A 15,905-nucleotide genomic window follows, 5' to 3' on the forward strand; every position below is an offset into this window, starting at 1 on the left:
GGGTTCTAGGTTCAGCAAGGAGATTCTTTCTCTCTCAAATAAATAAATAAACCTTAAAAACACACACACACACACAAAACAACTAAACGAGGAAAATTTTAAAAACACTCCTGAAGAGAACAAAAGCAGACCTAAATCAGTAGAAAGACACCAGTGATTTCATCATTTTGATGAAAAACTCAAAATCATGGAGATAGTAATGGTACATTGATCTGTAAAATCTAGGTAATCCAAATAAAATACCAAAGGGTTTTTCTTCTCCCCACCGCACTAAACAACCTGGTTTTCAAATTCATATGGAAAAATAAGGAGCAAGAGTAACTAAACTTAGTTAAAAAAAAAAGAAAAAGAAAAGAAAAGAGAAAGGGCAAGGAGGTGATACTAGGTCATAAACGACAAGAATCAAGGGACAGAATAGGAAGTCCAGAAACGATTTTACAAATGAGAATTCAGTATATGAGAAAGATAGCACATAATCGTTAGTGGGATACAGGAGGACTTACAAAATGTTACAATGAGCTAGCTATCTACAAAAGGTCAGAGGGGGACACCTGGGTGGCTCAGTGGGTTAAAGCCTCTGCCTTTGGCTCAGGTCATGATCTCAGGGTCCTAGGTTCGAGCCCCACATCTGGCTCTCTGCTCAGCAGGGATCCTGCTTCCTCCTCTCTTCTGTGCCTGCCTCTCTGCCTACTTGTGATCTCTGTCAAATAAGTAAATAAAATCTTTAAAAATAAATAAAAATAAAAAAGGTCAGAGGAGGGTGCCTGAGTGGCTCGTGGGTTAAGCCTTTGCCTTCAGCTCAGGTCATGATCTTGGGGTCCTGGGATCGAGTCCCACATGGGGCTCTCTGCTTGGCAGGGAGCCTGCTTCCTCCTCTCTCTCTCTCTCTCTCTCTCTCTTTCTCTCTCTGCCTGCCTCTCCACTTACTTGTGATCTCTGTCAAATAAATAAATTAAAATTAAAATTAAAAAAGGTCAGAAGATCCATAACTCACATAGTTCATCAAGAAAAATGGAACAAAGATTTAAATAAAGACAAAAAACGAAACCAGAAAATATGAGACAAAAATATAGGCAAGTTTGTTCAAATCATGAAGTGGGGAAGGCCTAAGTATGATATAAAATGCAGAAAAGTGATAAAAGTCTGATACAAAAAAAAGAAAAAATCCAAAATAAAACTTCACCAAGGTCAAAAACCAAATGACATATCAGGAAAAACATATTTGTAACTTATCACAGATAAGGGTTGGATTCCTTATTATAAAATGAGTTTCTATAAAATTAGAAATGATTTAACAACCCAACAGAAAAATGAGCAGATGATATGAACTGTAAGAAATGAGAGTTCACAGAAAAACTTTAAATTGTGTATAAACACATAGAAAACTATTCAACCTTTTGGAAAGAGAAATGCACATTAAAACTCACTAAGATAACATTTTTTCACCTCTCAACAGATTGGCGAAAATACAAGTCTGATAACATACTGTTGGTGAGACTGCAGGGAATTACATAATGCAACCCGCAGCAGTCTTACTTGATTTTGCTGGTGGTTCAAAATGGTATTAGGTAGGAGGAAAAAAAACAAACAGTGGCTCTACACAAAAAGCACCTGAAGGCAACAGAAGAAATAAGTAATAAGAAGGCAGGGAACCAGGACCAGGGTGGGTGGGGCCGACACTTCTTATTGTATACTTTTTTTGTCATTTTGATTTCTAAATACATATATATGTATTTTAAAATATGTACATGTATTTTTAAATACTAAATTTAATTCTAAGAGTGGCAGTATGGTATCAGTGAAAACGTGGCTGGAAATTAGAAGAACCAAACCCTCCACTGCCCTACCTTGTACAAGTTCAATATGTTATATGTAATAGTTAACAGAGGACTTTGGATTAGATAATCTCAAACACAGAAGTTAAAAGGATAGGCTCTGAATGTCAGGATTTGTATCCTGGTTCTAAAACTCAACAGCACGAAACCTTATCATCATCTTTCAAAAGGTTAGATAGTGAATACCCACATCACTGAGCTGGGGAGCGGATTAAATGAGTTACTACATGTTAAGAACTTAGAACGGCACATGGTACACAATAAGCGTTCTACGGGTGCTATAAACTGCGAATTATTCCCTCTGGTTACGCAATTCTTTGCTCTCTACCTATTAAAAGTAGGACTAATGCCCCAAATTTAAAATAGACGGCGGAATAAAGATTGAACTAGGAAAATGAAAAAACAATAAAAATTGCCGGCATAATTTTTTTTAAAACTCAACGAAATACAGGTGGTCCTTGCTTTGCTACATTCATATAAAGTTATGCATATTGGAAATAGACAGTGAGGACTGTGTAAGAATGCTTTTTTGTGCAAACTATATTATTCTGATGTTCATCAAACCATGATTTATAATAAAGAAAATGGAAGATAATTAAATGTCTGAAAATAAAGAGATGGTTAGCTGATCAATGGTGTATCTGGTGAAGTATTATGCAGTCATATAAGGTGACACTTATTTAGTGTTTAATGACAAAGAAAATATTTGTAAGAAAAGACTCAGAATATAAAATGGAATCTCTTGTATGATCACTCCTATGTAAATAAACAGTATAGAAAAAAAAGACTGGGAGGGCCTGGCTGGCTCAGTGCGTAGAGCATGTGGCTCTTGATGTCAGGGTCATGAGTTTAAGCTCCATGTTGGGTGTGGAGCCTACTTTAAAAAAAAAAATTAGCCAACAGTTACTTTTGGGTAGTAGAATTCTTACCTTCTAGTTTTTATTTTTAGTTTTCCAAAATGAAAAGAAAATAAACTATTAATACAAAAATGCTATAGTATTTGTCCAGTGTACAATTACACACTGTCAGAAAGATCCAACAAAATCCTGATCAAGCTACTTTAGCCTCTAAAAAAAAAGTTAGATATTAGACCTTAAAGGCTAGTGATACATTCTATGTCACCGCATTCTGATCTTCTGATGGATTCTTTACAAGATAAATACCCAAGATAGCAAAAAACAAAACAAAACAAAACCCACATTCCACTTTGCAGAATAATTTCATGGAATTATTCATTTTATGTTTACATTTGTCTGTATGATTGTTTATAGGTTCAAATCAAGAAAAAGTACACATCTCTTCTTAGCCCCCAAGAGTGTATGAACCACTATGAGTTGGAAAAACAAATGGATGCTGAAATTATCACTTCAGCACATTCTGTGGGTTCAGTTACTAGAAATCACAGATTTTATAGGATGAAAGAGAACCACAAACAAAATAAATGAAGCTGAGTCATCTTACCTTTAACACAGACTATTATGTTTTTCTTTTTATTTTCTAAATAAAAATCCCTCTTATTCCTAGTCTGTGGATTTCAAATTCAGTATTTTACATTACTTATAAAAATAAATAAGCTAACATTTTAAACTTCTACCCTTCGAGTATTAAAATGAGTTTCTAGAGTATTATGATTAGATTTACTTTCTAGCAGTGGCCTCTGGGAATAGAAAATTAATGGGAAAGGGGCATGATGGAACTTTCTGAGATTATGAAAAAGTTCTACAGCTGATTCTGGGTGGTGGTTAGAGGTATATCCACCCATCAAAAACGATCTGATTGAATACTTAAGGCCTGTACATTTTACTGTGTATGTTATACTTCCAAAATATTCCCTTCTAAATGATTGACACGCATATTTTAAAATACCTAATATTAAAATACCTAATATTAAAAATTCTGGAAGCTAAAGCTGCCAAGTTTGTCTGTGTGTGTTATTAGCAGGTGTTAAATCATACTCATCCACAAAGATACAATTCCTAACAGGACTTCAGTTTATTACTACCAACACTGCACAACTGAATGCATGACCAAACGTAAATATTAAGGTACACTCCTTTTTTGCCAAACACTCTGCAAAAAAAAAAAAAAAAAAAAAAAAAAATCAAAACCGAACACAAATCACACTCCCTCACACACATCAAAAACTAACCCCTAATGGTAACTGTACCATATGGGTTACATCCAGAACTACCCATTGTATTCAATTCAAAAATCTTTCAAATTACAAAGTTACATTTACTATTGTACATTTTCTGTAATCTAAGTAATAGAAAAGTCACCATATTCTTTGACATACTGACTAGCTGAAGACAAAATCCTTCACCCTCAATTTTACTAGCCTCAAAATGGTTTCAGGGGGAAATAAAGAAACAAGCTTAGGTGAAGAAACACACACACAAAAAAACCACCAAAAAAACCCAAACCAAGGAATTTCAGAAAGTGCAAGCATACCCAGAGGAAGCACAGATACAGCTTCAGCCTCATTCCCACAGTTCTTAGTAACACCACTACACGGAGAAAACATCCCACGGAGAAAAACCGGAAGCCACTTATGACAGAGAGAAACTTGCTGATGCATGAAAGTGTGAGTAGAATACAACTTCAAACAAGCAGTTAATAAAACCATCAGCAAAACCGAAGACAAAGAAAAGCCTTGTTGTAAGAGGGAAGTGCCTAAGCTTAAACAAGCGATACATACCCGTCTGTCGATCTTATCACCCTGTAAATTACACATGACAAATTACTCAGAAATATTACTGCTTTAGAAAAATTTAAATCTAGAAAAATCCCTCACAGATGGTCTCTACAAACCCAATACTTTGGGACAGGACAGTTCAAAACCTTTATTATGTAACAGTGCTTCTACATTTTGGAGGAGAAAGGATCATTTTATAGCACTGTGATAACTCAGAGTAGAAGACATCACATCTGGAGAATTTGTCGTTATGCATTAACTGTGAAGACAGTGGTAGAGCAAACTCTCTGGTGGCGGTGGTCAATTAATTGCTGTTAAGCTTAAGAGAAGCTGTTTTCAACAGACAACAACACGAGAATGACAAGTAGTAAATACATAAAGATATGAATATTTGGGGGTAGTTTTTTCAAATCACGAAGAAATAAATGATAAATCAAAGATAAAATAAGCTTTCAACCTAAGTAAACAGATTTTAAACAACAAAGGGAGCGGAAACCCCCCTTTCACCACAGTTAATTCTTCATAATTCTTTACCTTTAATTTATAGCTTTCTGTGGATGGCACTGATGTTTCTTTAAAAGCTCACAATAAAACAATTCAATGAGTGTGACAAAATTCAAAATTAAGAAGGACACAGGACCTTATCACAGGGAGGGAGGCAGGAAAATTGGAAAATTCTAGGGGACAGCACAATTTTAGACTTAAGTACATGTTTATTCTGAGTGGTCCTGAGTGGTTGATGACCGTAGTTTCACCGAAGAGTGAACCTGAACTGTTCAACAGCAAGGTTGGTGCATGGGGACAAATCATCCATGAGTAAGTGATATTCCTAAACAGCTTCACACCCACACTTCAGTGAAGCTCTGCTGTTCTCACTGGGGTTTAGATGTTCTAGATGTTCACTGGGGTCTAGATGTTCTCATCAGGGGTCTAGAGGTCTGCAGTTACATTTTTGTCTGTCTTACTACGTAAGTTATTAGCTTTAGGATTTTGATGATTTGAGAGCTCACAGACATCAAGGAGTCCAATGGTTAACTGTATCAGCGATGGGCTGGTATCCTACCTTTGCTTCCTCCAAGGAAGACTGATTGGTTTGGGAAGAGAAAAAAGGAGGCACATAGCTATGAACCACTTTGTTCGATGCCCTCTTATAAGCTGACCAAATTTGGCCACAGGGAAGAACGCTAGCAGAACTGTGCAGGAACACCGCGGATGATATAAAAGGAAACAAAGAAACACAAGTCCCCTTCTGTCCAGAATATGCGTTTCTATCATGAAGCAGACCTTACTAACAATTTGACAAAACCACTCACATAAGAATATCTATTGCTTTCTCTCCACAAACTGTTTCTGGTTACAATGAGCCAATGGGCAGGTAGGTCCACACCGCTTTCCTTTTCTATCTGCATGTACTAAGGATATCCTTAAATTCCTGTATCGCTGACATGCAAATGTGTGGCAGAGACTTTTCCCGCCTTCGAGTGTTCCACTCACCACGTTACCTGTGAAAGGATGTTGGTGCACTGCTGTAATAAAGACACCGGAGGGTTGCCAATACTCGTAGCAAGTTGAACCCTGAGCAACTGTTCCTTCTGGGTAGCATTTTCTTGCAAAGCGTGGGCAAGGGCCACGGCAGCACACCAGTTTGAAAGCGAATCGGTGGAAAATAGACCTCCGCACAGTAACTGACCCGCGGAGACCGAGTTACCTGTTGCTACAAAGACAGCAAGCAGAGGGTAATAAAAAATTAAATGTTGCTTTACATACACACACAAATAGTTCGAAATAATATTTTAAATTTTGTTAATTAGCAGTATTGAGCTACATCTGTAAAAGTCTGCTTTTCAAAACAAAATGAAAGATGACAAAAAGGACTTTAGAAGAAGTGTGATAGAATAAAGAGATGTAGAACATGTTAGGCATCAAGCTGATGAGATGATATTCCAGAAAATCACTGTCTTAATTAAAAACTATATTTCTAAAGCAAATTCAAGGAAATGCTGTATTTCAAATGTTCCACTACATCTAGGGTTTTTCATCTTAGGATATGTTTTATCATTAAAAGCTTGAAAGACTACTTACTTTTTAAAACAGAAATTAGAAAAAAATTATTTACCATCAATAGTGGAAGGTAGGAGCGTTGACACAATTTCTCCTTGTCCTTTCTGATTTTTATATAAGAAACACTGGAAACAATAGAGAACAGCACAGCGCAGTACAAATGGCTGCCTTTCATTGACCATGGACATGAGAAGAACTACAATTGCCGGCCTGTTGCGTTTAAAAAGAACAGAACAGAAAGAAACATTGCAACCTAAGTATATGAATCAACAGCCAGTCGTTGCCGCTGACTGAAGGACCATAATAATAAAATAGTATTTCCATCAAGTTAATATTTCCATCTCCATTTCACAGGAACATTAACTGCAATGGAGACAAGCGATCTGTTTGCTTAAAGCCCAGAGGAGAGGGTGTGGTATCTGAGCCCAAATACCTAAGCTCCAAGGACCACAAACTCTTAAAACAGCAACATGCTTATCTTGTCACATGATTTCTAGTTTCAGAACATACAGTTGAACTTCTTAAGGGAATAAGATGTATATACGAGATATACTAAAAACCCGAAGTTTTCAGAGAAATCACAAGATTTCCCTTTTCCTACCTTGGTGGGTTTGAAGGTGCATTTACAGAAGCAAAGTAGTCTTGGTTTACTTGGTAGCCTCGAATAACTTCTGATACAGTATTAATGGTCTATTAAGGGGGGAAAAATAAAAGTTTAGAGAGAGAACATCCAGGAAGAAAACCCGTTTTCAAAGGAAGAAAATGTTTTATCCTTCTGTGTTTTGCTTTTAAATGCCAAAACTCAGACACCAAAAAAAGCCGTGACAGCATTATAATCTTCTAACACTTTTTTGAAATAACATTTTAAAACATTAAGTGCAGGCCTCTAATTAGAAATAACACCTGACTACAAGCATTTAAAATATCAAAAAACTAAAATTAAATTAATAGCATTCTCTAAGAGACAGAATCTGTTTCTACAAAACAAGGATGCTTTAGGATAAAATCAGAGAAGACATTTAAAATCTAACAAATTAAATTTCAATTTAAGGATGAAGTTGAAAATACCTCCAAGAAAATAGAATAAAAAGACAAACTAAGTCCACAGAAAGTCCAACAATCTTTCAATAGAATTGCAGAAGCAGGACATAAAAAAAATTATCAGAAAATATGAAAAACATTCCCAGAACTGAGAACACATGTCTATAGCTTGAAAGGGCCCAGTGAGTGACAAAAATAATTGAAGAGGGGAAAAAAAGTCTGTAGTACTGTACATCATCAGGATATTTCTGGAAACAAGAAAGAAAGAGAAGATCCCAAAAGTTTCTAGAGAAAAAAAGATTATATAAAAAGGATTAAGATTAAAAATGGCTTCAGATTTTTAAATGGCAGTATCGAAATAATGTCTGAAAGTTGAGTGTTATGGTTTCCAACTCTGAATGGATACCTAGTCAAGTATTTGAACTGAAAGTAGATGACATCAAAGAGCTAAAACCAAGTTCTCCTGCCATTTACCTTTTTCGGGAAGTTAAATAAACTAAGATAACGAGCCAAAAGGTTTAGGGGTAAAGATACGGCCTGGTCACTAAGGGATTTCAGTCAAGAGAGAAGTAAAAAAGAGATCCTAGGGGGCTGGTCAAAGTCCCAGGACAAGAGGTGAGCACAGAAGGAGACAATAACCAGCCCATACTGGAGCAGGAGGATGGAAGCTTCCAGAAAGAAAACCAGCTGGGATAAAAATGATATATTAAGCACGTGATAGCACTAATATGCAGGCACACAGAACATCAGTAAGACGAAAAAAGAACACTACTACAACTTAGGAAAGAGAAAGGGATATTTAACAAAACATACGGGCAACCTGTCAGGACCCCTCTCACTCTTGAGAGCTTTTTCTGTATCTTCACTTAATAAACTTCTATCACTTAAAAAAAGAAAGATAATTAGCTCTGTTCCCTGCTCTGGCTTAGCAGGGAATAGTATTTATATAGTCATAAAATTATAAGCCCTGAGTACTGATTTACACACAAATTACTGGGGTGACAGAAGGAAGTCAAGTGAGAGGGTTATACAATGGGAAGCAAGACTGAAGTCAGGGTGGAGGGAGGCTAAAGATAGTGGGTTTTGTTACAGAATTTTTATTATCATCTCTTCTTTTAATGTGCATGTGTTAATTTGAGAAGAATTTCAAAACAGTTCAAATAAACTCCACCTTTCTTTCCTTCAAACTAACTTCCTTTTTAATGGGCAGGCAAGAAAAAATGCCAAACATCAGGGAGAAAGAATGTACCATTCTAGGAATATGTAAGACTACTTAAAGTCTCAAGTCTTATTTGACTAAATCATACTGTTCTCAAAATTAAAACCATCAATCATACTGGGTATTCCTGCTGAATACAATAAAATTAATGAAATCCTGTATGCTTTCACATTATTCATATACTATTGAACTTGAGGACGGAGTATACCTTTGGGGCTTAATACTGTCATATTATGCTAAGTAGATTTTTTGTAGGACCAGTTAGGAATTAAACATATAAAAGTGGTTCACTTCTACTGTTTTTCCTTTAGCTGACATCTAAGTCCTCTTAGGATTCCCGATTTCAACGGGCCCCAAGCAGCCCCTGGCCCCACGCAGTTTACCTCGGTCAGGATGTCAGCAGGAACGCCCGTGGCCATGAGGATGGTGCAGAGCTGCTGCAGTAGGCCGCACTGGAACATAGCTTTCTGGCAGCTGCTCGTAGCCCCGGGAGGGTTGGTGGGAGAGACCAGCACGCGAACAAGCTGCGAAAGAAAGAGCAAACAAAATGTGTCTTTTTTTTTTAACTTTTTTTTTCTTTTTAATTTTTTTTAATAAACATATAATATATTTTTATCCCCAGGGGTACAGGTCTGTGAATCGCCAGGTTTACAGACTTCACAGCATTCACCATAGCACATACCCTCCCCAGTGTCCATAACCCCAGCCCCCTACCCCCCCCATCACCCTCAGTTTGTTTTGTGAGATTAAGAGTCACTTATGGTTTGTCTCCCTCCCAATCCCATCTTGTTTTATTTATTCTTCTGTGTCTTTTGAAGATTTGAAAAGTCTGGAGGGAAAGGATCTGTATGAACACGAGTATCTGGGTGAAGGCTTCCCTCCCCTCCTCGGCCAGATCTAGGGGCTCTTCCCTTCACGCTCTCAGGGAACAGCTCGGCGACAGCGCACAGTATGCTACACCTTTTGCGCCACTTGTCGCCTTCAGGGGATTGTGAACTCCCGAGCAGAGACTGCCTCAGTCATTTTTGTTCCAAAGAACAAGCCCAGTATTTATAACGTAGTTTATATTCAACGAGTGAACGGATGAATGGAGTAACAGGGTGGTATATTTCTTATCAAAGTAAAGATGAACTACCTAATTACAGAGCAGATCTGGGAACAGAGTGGCCTGAGGTGTGATAAATTCCCCTTCACTGGGAGCTACTTAAAGAGAGACCAGAACTAACTGAAGACGTGGTAGAAGATTTACGCATTACGCAAGCGGTTGGCCTCATTGATTGTTAACACTAATTAAATCCTTACAGCTCAATGATTAGTCTGAACTTGAACATGAAATCTGAGAAACAAAAAAATGTCATCCCCAACATTTTCAGCACTGTCATATCTACAAAATAATTTTATATGCATCTTGTATTTTAAAACTACACTCACAGGTCTGTGTGTGTACAAAGCCTTATATATTAAGATCACATGGGAAATTTGTGATAACACTTTATTAAGAGGGTTGATTAAGGGGTGCCTGGGTGGCTCAGTCAGCTGGACATCTGCCTTTGGCTCAGGTCATGATCCCAGCGCCCTGGGATCAAGGCCCAAGTTGGGCTCCCTGCCCAATGCGGAGTCTGCCCCTTCCTCTCCCCCTGGCCCTCCCCTGCTTATGCTCTTTCTTTCCTCTCTCAAATAAATAAATAAAATCTTTAAAAAAAAAAAAAAAAAAAGAGGGTTGATTAATACACTGATGTCACTAGAAAGCAACTTTAGGATTCCCTATTAGTTTAAATCCTTAAACCTTTCTAGTTAGGCCTCCGAGGCTTTTGTTTTTTTAATTTATCCTCCTATCCTTATGTTGCTGGGTGGGGGGTGGCAGAGGAAATATATATTCATGTATATATGTATATATGTGTATATGTGTATATGTATATGTATATATGTGTATATGTATATGTATATATGTGTACATGTGTATATGTATATGTATATATGTGTACATGTGTATATGTATATATGTGTACATGTGTATATGTATATGTATATATGTACATGTGTATATGTATATGTATATGTGTGTACATGTGTATATGTATATGTATACATGTGTACATGTGTATATGTATATATGTGTACATGTGTATGTGTATATGTATATATGTGTACATATGTATATGTATATGTATACATGTGTACATGTGTACATGTATATGTATATATGTGTACATGTGTACATGTGTATGTGTATATGTGTATATGTGTATATGTATATGTATATATGTGTACATGTGTATATGTATATGTATATATGTGTATATGTGTATATGTATATGTATATATGTACATGTGTAAAACAAATACCAAGCTAGATGTCATTTCTCCCATAAATATTTCTATATGCATCTCTAACTAAAAAGGATTTTAAAAAACATAATCATCATGCTATCACCATACCCAACAAAATCAACAGTAATTCCCTAATACAATCTAATCACTTGGGTATCTTTATTGATAATGTAAAAAAAAGAAAAAACAATTATCCATTTTCTAGATGACAGAGAAGTAGGAAAAGGTGACTGAAGAAAGAGGTAATACTTAATATGAGGGTAAGAAAATAAGGGAAGACTTAATAACAACATTCAAATCTGTAAAATACTGTAAGGAATGGACTTGTATTTTCCCAGAAAGCAAACCAAGGGGAAGTCTGTAGAAGTTATATCAAGACAGACTTTAACCCATTATATGGAGTAAGTTTTTAATAACTGGAATTATCCTAAAATGAAAAGGATTTTCTCATAAGGTACAAAGCAATTTTCTCATGAGCTTTCTGAGAGTTGCTGGCAGTAACTGTTCAAAAAATGAGGGTATATATGCCTGTAGGCATAGGAGGCAGAACTAGTCATAACACTATCATTTAAGGACAAAATTAAAGTGTTTTACGACTAAAAAATGTCTTGAAAAGATGAGCATCCCCCAAATTTAATCTGTAAAAGCTGAATAAAATATTCTTAAGCACATCAATTTCAACTTACAGAATTTTTAAGATCAATCATGATTTCAACTGCAATGATGAATAAACTCCAGTTAGGATGTTTACTATTCGAACAGGACCATTTATCACCATTTTTGGTGTATTTTCATTTGGTGCAACATAGAGAACTCAAAGTACAAGCAACCCTACATACAGCTATAAAGAAATAGCATTGGACAGGTTGAAAAAACAGAAGATAACCTGCGACCTATGAAGTCATGAATGTATCAACCACTCGATTTTTGACATGGAGATATATTAAAGTGAATTAAACTCAAGCTCTTTATTTTGAAGTTTATGTTCAAGATTTTATTCAGTTTTTTTAAGTCAAGAGTACTTAAAGAACCAATTTACTATCTACCTAATTTTTGTTGATACTCAGTATGCTAGTCTACATTTTTGGTTTTGTTTTTTGGTAAAATAGTACTTTACTTTTTAAACAGCAACACTTTCTTCAAAAATAATTCCTTACATAGTACCCTAAACTACAAAACACGTGTGGACTCCTCCAGCACTTTAAAGATCACTGCTCGGCAGGACGGACCTTAGTTTTTGCCCATCACCAGACCCTTCACTCTGTCTAATCACCTTTTGAAAGGTACTTTTCTAGAGGAAGTTCCTTTATTAAGAAAGTGGTATTGGGCAAAGATATCAAGCTTACTACTTTGGATGCTATTTTGAAAGGATAAAAACTAACACAGTCTTGAAATATGTAATACTGACATATGAAAACAGAAGTGATGAAGGGAGGAGTGTAAAACAGAAAGATTCTACCCATGTTGTCCTATAAAATATTTTCCTAACCACTATAATGTATTATCTAAATAGGGACAGTTTAGAAGTGAAAGAGGGCACTGTTACAGTAATTACAAAATGAATACTATCCAGGCGAAATGGGGCATCTGGTCGTCCTAATAATCGATCAACTCCCAGGGTATGCAGCAATATTCAGACTCTGATTATTAGAGAAACTATCCATTTAGTTTTAAGGAAAACAACTTCAGAGATGCAGACATAATGCAGAGATATTAAAAAACCCATAAGACTCACCAGAGAGTCGGTAAGTTGGGAGGCTAGCGTATAAATTTAAGGATTGAGAAGGCATAATAAAGGAATAAGTAAGTAAAATACTTCAAAGAATTTCATATATTCTCTGATGCAGAAATCATTTGGGATCCTACTGTCTTCAATTTTACTACCATCACCACTAAGCTTTCACCATAAAGCTTAAATAAAATTACCTGTGATGTGTCAGTTTAACCTGCATCCGATTTAAAACAGATTATTAATCTTTGGGGGCAGGTACATTAATATTCATTTCCTAGCGGTCAGTGCCTAACTCCCAGTAAATGTTTACTGAATGAATTTATTTGTTGAACGTAGTATTCTGAATATTAAAGCCTTAACTGAAGAAATCAGATTTTAAAAATTCAAATCGACAATCTAACCTCTTATTCTCTGGGTGCAAAAGGTTCATCAGGACACTATATATTTGGATTTGCTTTAAAATAATGCAGCAGGACAAGAAAGTGGGATAAAATGAAACAAAACTGCCAGGCGTTAATAATTATCGAAGCTGAGTGATGGACGTGATAATGGGGCGGGGGAGGCCGAGGGCAGAGGATCTCTGAACATACCTGCAAATTATACTAAAAGATTTTTTAAAGCCCATCTGAAACCAACTCAACATCCTAAATTTATCAAACACGAGCAATTTGCTTTGCTTTGAAAGGAACAATATCAAAATTCTTATCACATTTGTATCTAACTACAGTATACCTGTAGCATTACGTGCAGATTAGTCACTTTCTGTGCAGACCAGCCAGAATTTTCATCTCCAACATGAAACCAAGGTTTCATACGTTGAATATATGAGCCTTCTTTAAAAAAATTTTGATTGGAATTGTTGTTTTTTAACAAGTTTTGGAGCAAAATCAGACAATCTTCCACTACTATACCTGGGAAAAGAATGTAAAATGCAAGCGTTAAGGCTGATAAAACCCAAAGGTAAATTCAATCCCCAAATACTTTTTGCCGCTGGGGCGGGGGTTGGGGGTTGGGGTGGGCAGGAGGGTGATGTGCTGAGGGAGGCGGAGAGAAATTTTTTTTTAAGATTTTATTTATTTATTTGAAAGAGAGAGAGAGAGAGTGAGAGAGAATACAAGCAGGGGAAGCGGGAGAGGGAGAGGCAGGCTTCCCAAGGAGCAGGGAGCCCGATGTGGGGCTCGATCCCAGGACCCTGAGATCATGACCTGAGCTGAAGGCAGAGGCCCAACCGACTGAGCCACACAAGTGCCCCGAGAATCTTTTTTTTTAAAGATTTTATTTATTTATATTAGAGAGAGAGAGAGGCAGAGACGTGCGTAGGCATGCGTGCAGGGGAGAAGCGAAGAGGGAGGAAGAGGAACCAGCAGATTACGCTCCATGCTGAGCTCACAGTCCCAGGCAAGGCTTGATCTCCTGACTCTGAGATCATGACCGGATGGATGACCTGAGCTTGAGCCAAAATCAAGAGTACAAAACTTAACTGACTGAGTCACCCAGACCAAACACCCCCACCACTCTTTAAAAAAAAGACAAATCTCCAAGCTCAGCATTTCTTCAGTTCCGCAAGGTAGAAAGCCTCTGCTGACTCCTGATGGCCACAGGCCACAAGCTGTATGCTCTGATTCAGGTCCCCACCGATCTCTTGACCACTGTGTTCAACTATCCACTCACCTCAGTAACTCATATTTTTTCTTCAGATTCCAGATTAAACATCAAGCCCTGATGACCGGGCTAGTCTCACCAGCTACATGCTTCATAAAAGCCTGTTCCTTTTATTATGCAGTATGTGTCTTGTCCACTAGGTTATAATTCATAAAGACAGGAATGTGAACGTCCTACTAGGATATAGTGACTTACTCTATGTCCTCAGCAGAGACAGAGAAAAGATATAACTATCAGGTTGCTATTAAATATTTGTTGAATGAATCAACCATATCTTAATCTCTAAGAAGCACCTGACATTGTCGTCTTGATGTCTTCCTTGAAACTTCCTCTTGCCTTGGTTTCTAAAACACGAATTACTCTCTTCTCATTTTCCTTACATGCCTCTGGCCACTCCTCAGGCTTCCCATGGTTCCTGGCTCCGGTTCTCCATCTACTCCTCTCTCTGCTCACGACATACTGTTCCACGGGGTACTTGCACCCACACCACAGCTTACACTGCTTTCATGGCTTAAAGCTCTCCAATGATCTCCACTTCAAGTGCCAATTTAACCAAGGATCTGTTCCCTCTGTTGACAATATGACTGATACTAGATGCTCACAGCTGATAGGCTCCTATGCATACTACATCCACACTTTTACCTCTACTAGTTGAATTTTATGTTTACAAAAATCAGTTGCTTTTTTTTTTTTTTTTTTTAAATTAATAGACTTTATTTTGGGGGGCACCTTGGCAGCTCAGTCCGAAAAGCATAACCACTGTTTATTTTGGGGTCTTTTGAGTTCAAGCCCTTTGTTGAGTGTCAAGATCACTCAAATAAACAAAACTATTTTTAAAAAGGACTATTTCTTAGAGCAGTTTAACAGTGTTTTGTAGAGAAATTTTCAATGTTAATGTAGTCTATGTACCCATTTTTTCTTTCATGGATCGTGCCTCTAGTATTGGACCTAAGAGTAAACAACTTCTGTTTATGTTTCCACATAACCTTAACTACAGTATATTGTTACAATTGTTCTTTTCTATTATTAGTTGTTGTTAATCTCTTACTGTGCCTAATTTGTAAATTAAACTTTATCATAGGTATGTATGTATAGGAAAAAAAAACTGTATACGTAAGGTTTGGTACTATCTAGGATTTCAGGTATCAACTCGGGGTCTTGGAATATATTCCTTATAGATAGGGTTTTTATAAAAACTAAGTCTTTGGCAAAACTCAATGAAAGCAAGTCATTAAGAACAGCTGTTGTTATATATGGGTAATGTAAGTCTAAAAAACAAGAAAAACCCACGAAGATCTTGCATTTCACTTTAAAGAAACCCAAAAGCAA

The 15,905-nt window shown here is 36.7% G+C and overlaps 1 protein-coding gene across 2 annotated transcripts in view; it reads right to left on the minus strand.

Annotated features, from left to right (window-relative positions):
* The window catches only part of USO1 (USO1 vesicle transport factor), a 93,720-nt gene that overhangs the window by 17,295 nt on the left and 60,520 nt on the right, over window positions 1–15,905 (minus strand). Inside the window, exons 9-14 of one of the 2 annotated variants that reach the window (XM_059159048.1) lie at window positions 13,647–13,825; window positions 9,235–9,375; window positions 7,193–7,281; window positions 6,647–6,801; window positions 6,033–6,244; window positions 4,534–4,554 (exon numbers count right to left, since the gene is read on the minus strand). In XM_059159048.1, the coding sequence (XP_059015031.1) occupies window positions 4,534–4,554; window positions 6,033–6,244; window positions 6,647–6,801; window positions 7,193–7,281; window positions 9,235–9,375; window positions 13,647–13,825 (797 nt within the window). The remainder of the gene's footprint in view (window positions 1–4,533; window positions 4,555–6,032; window positions 6,245–6,646; window positions 6,802–7,192; window positions 7,282–9,234; window positions 9,376–13,646; window positions 13,826–15,905) is intronic. The other variant, XM_059159049.1, reaches the window with a different exon arrangement.

Source organism: Mustela lutreola, chromosome 1, assembly GCF_030435805.1.
Source record: "Mustela lutreola isolate mMusLut2 chromosome 1, mMusLut2.pri, whole genome shotgun sequence".
NCBI lineage: Eukaryota > Metazoa > Chordata > Mammalia > Carnivora > Mustelidae > Mustela > Mustela lutreola.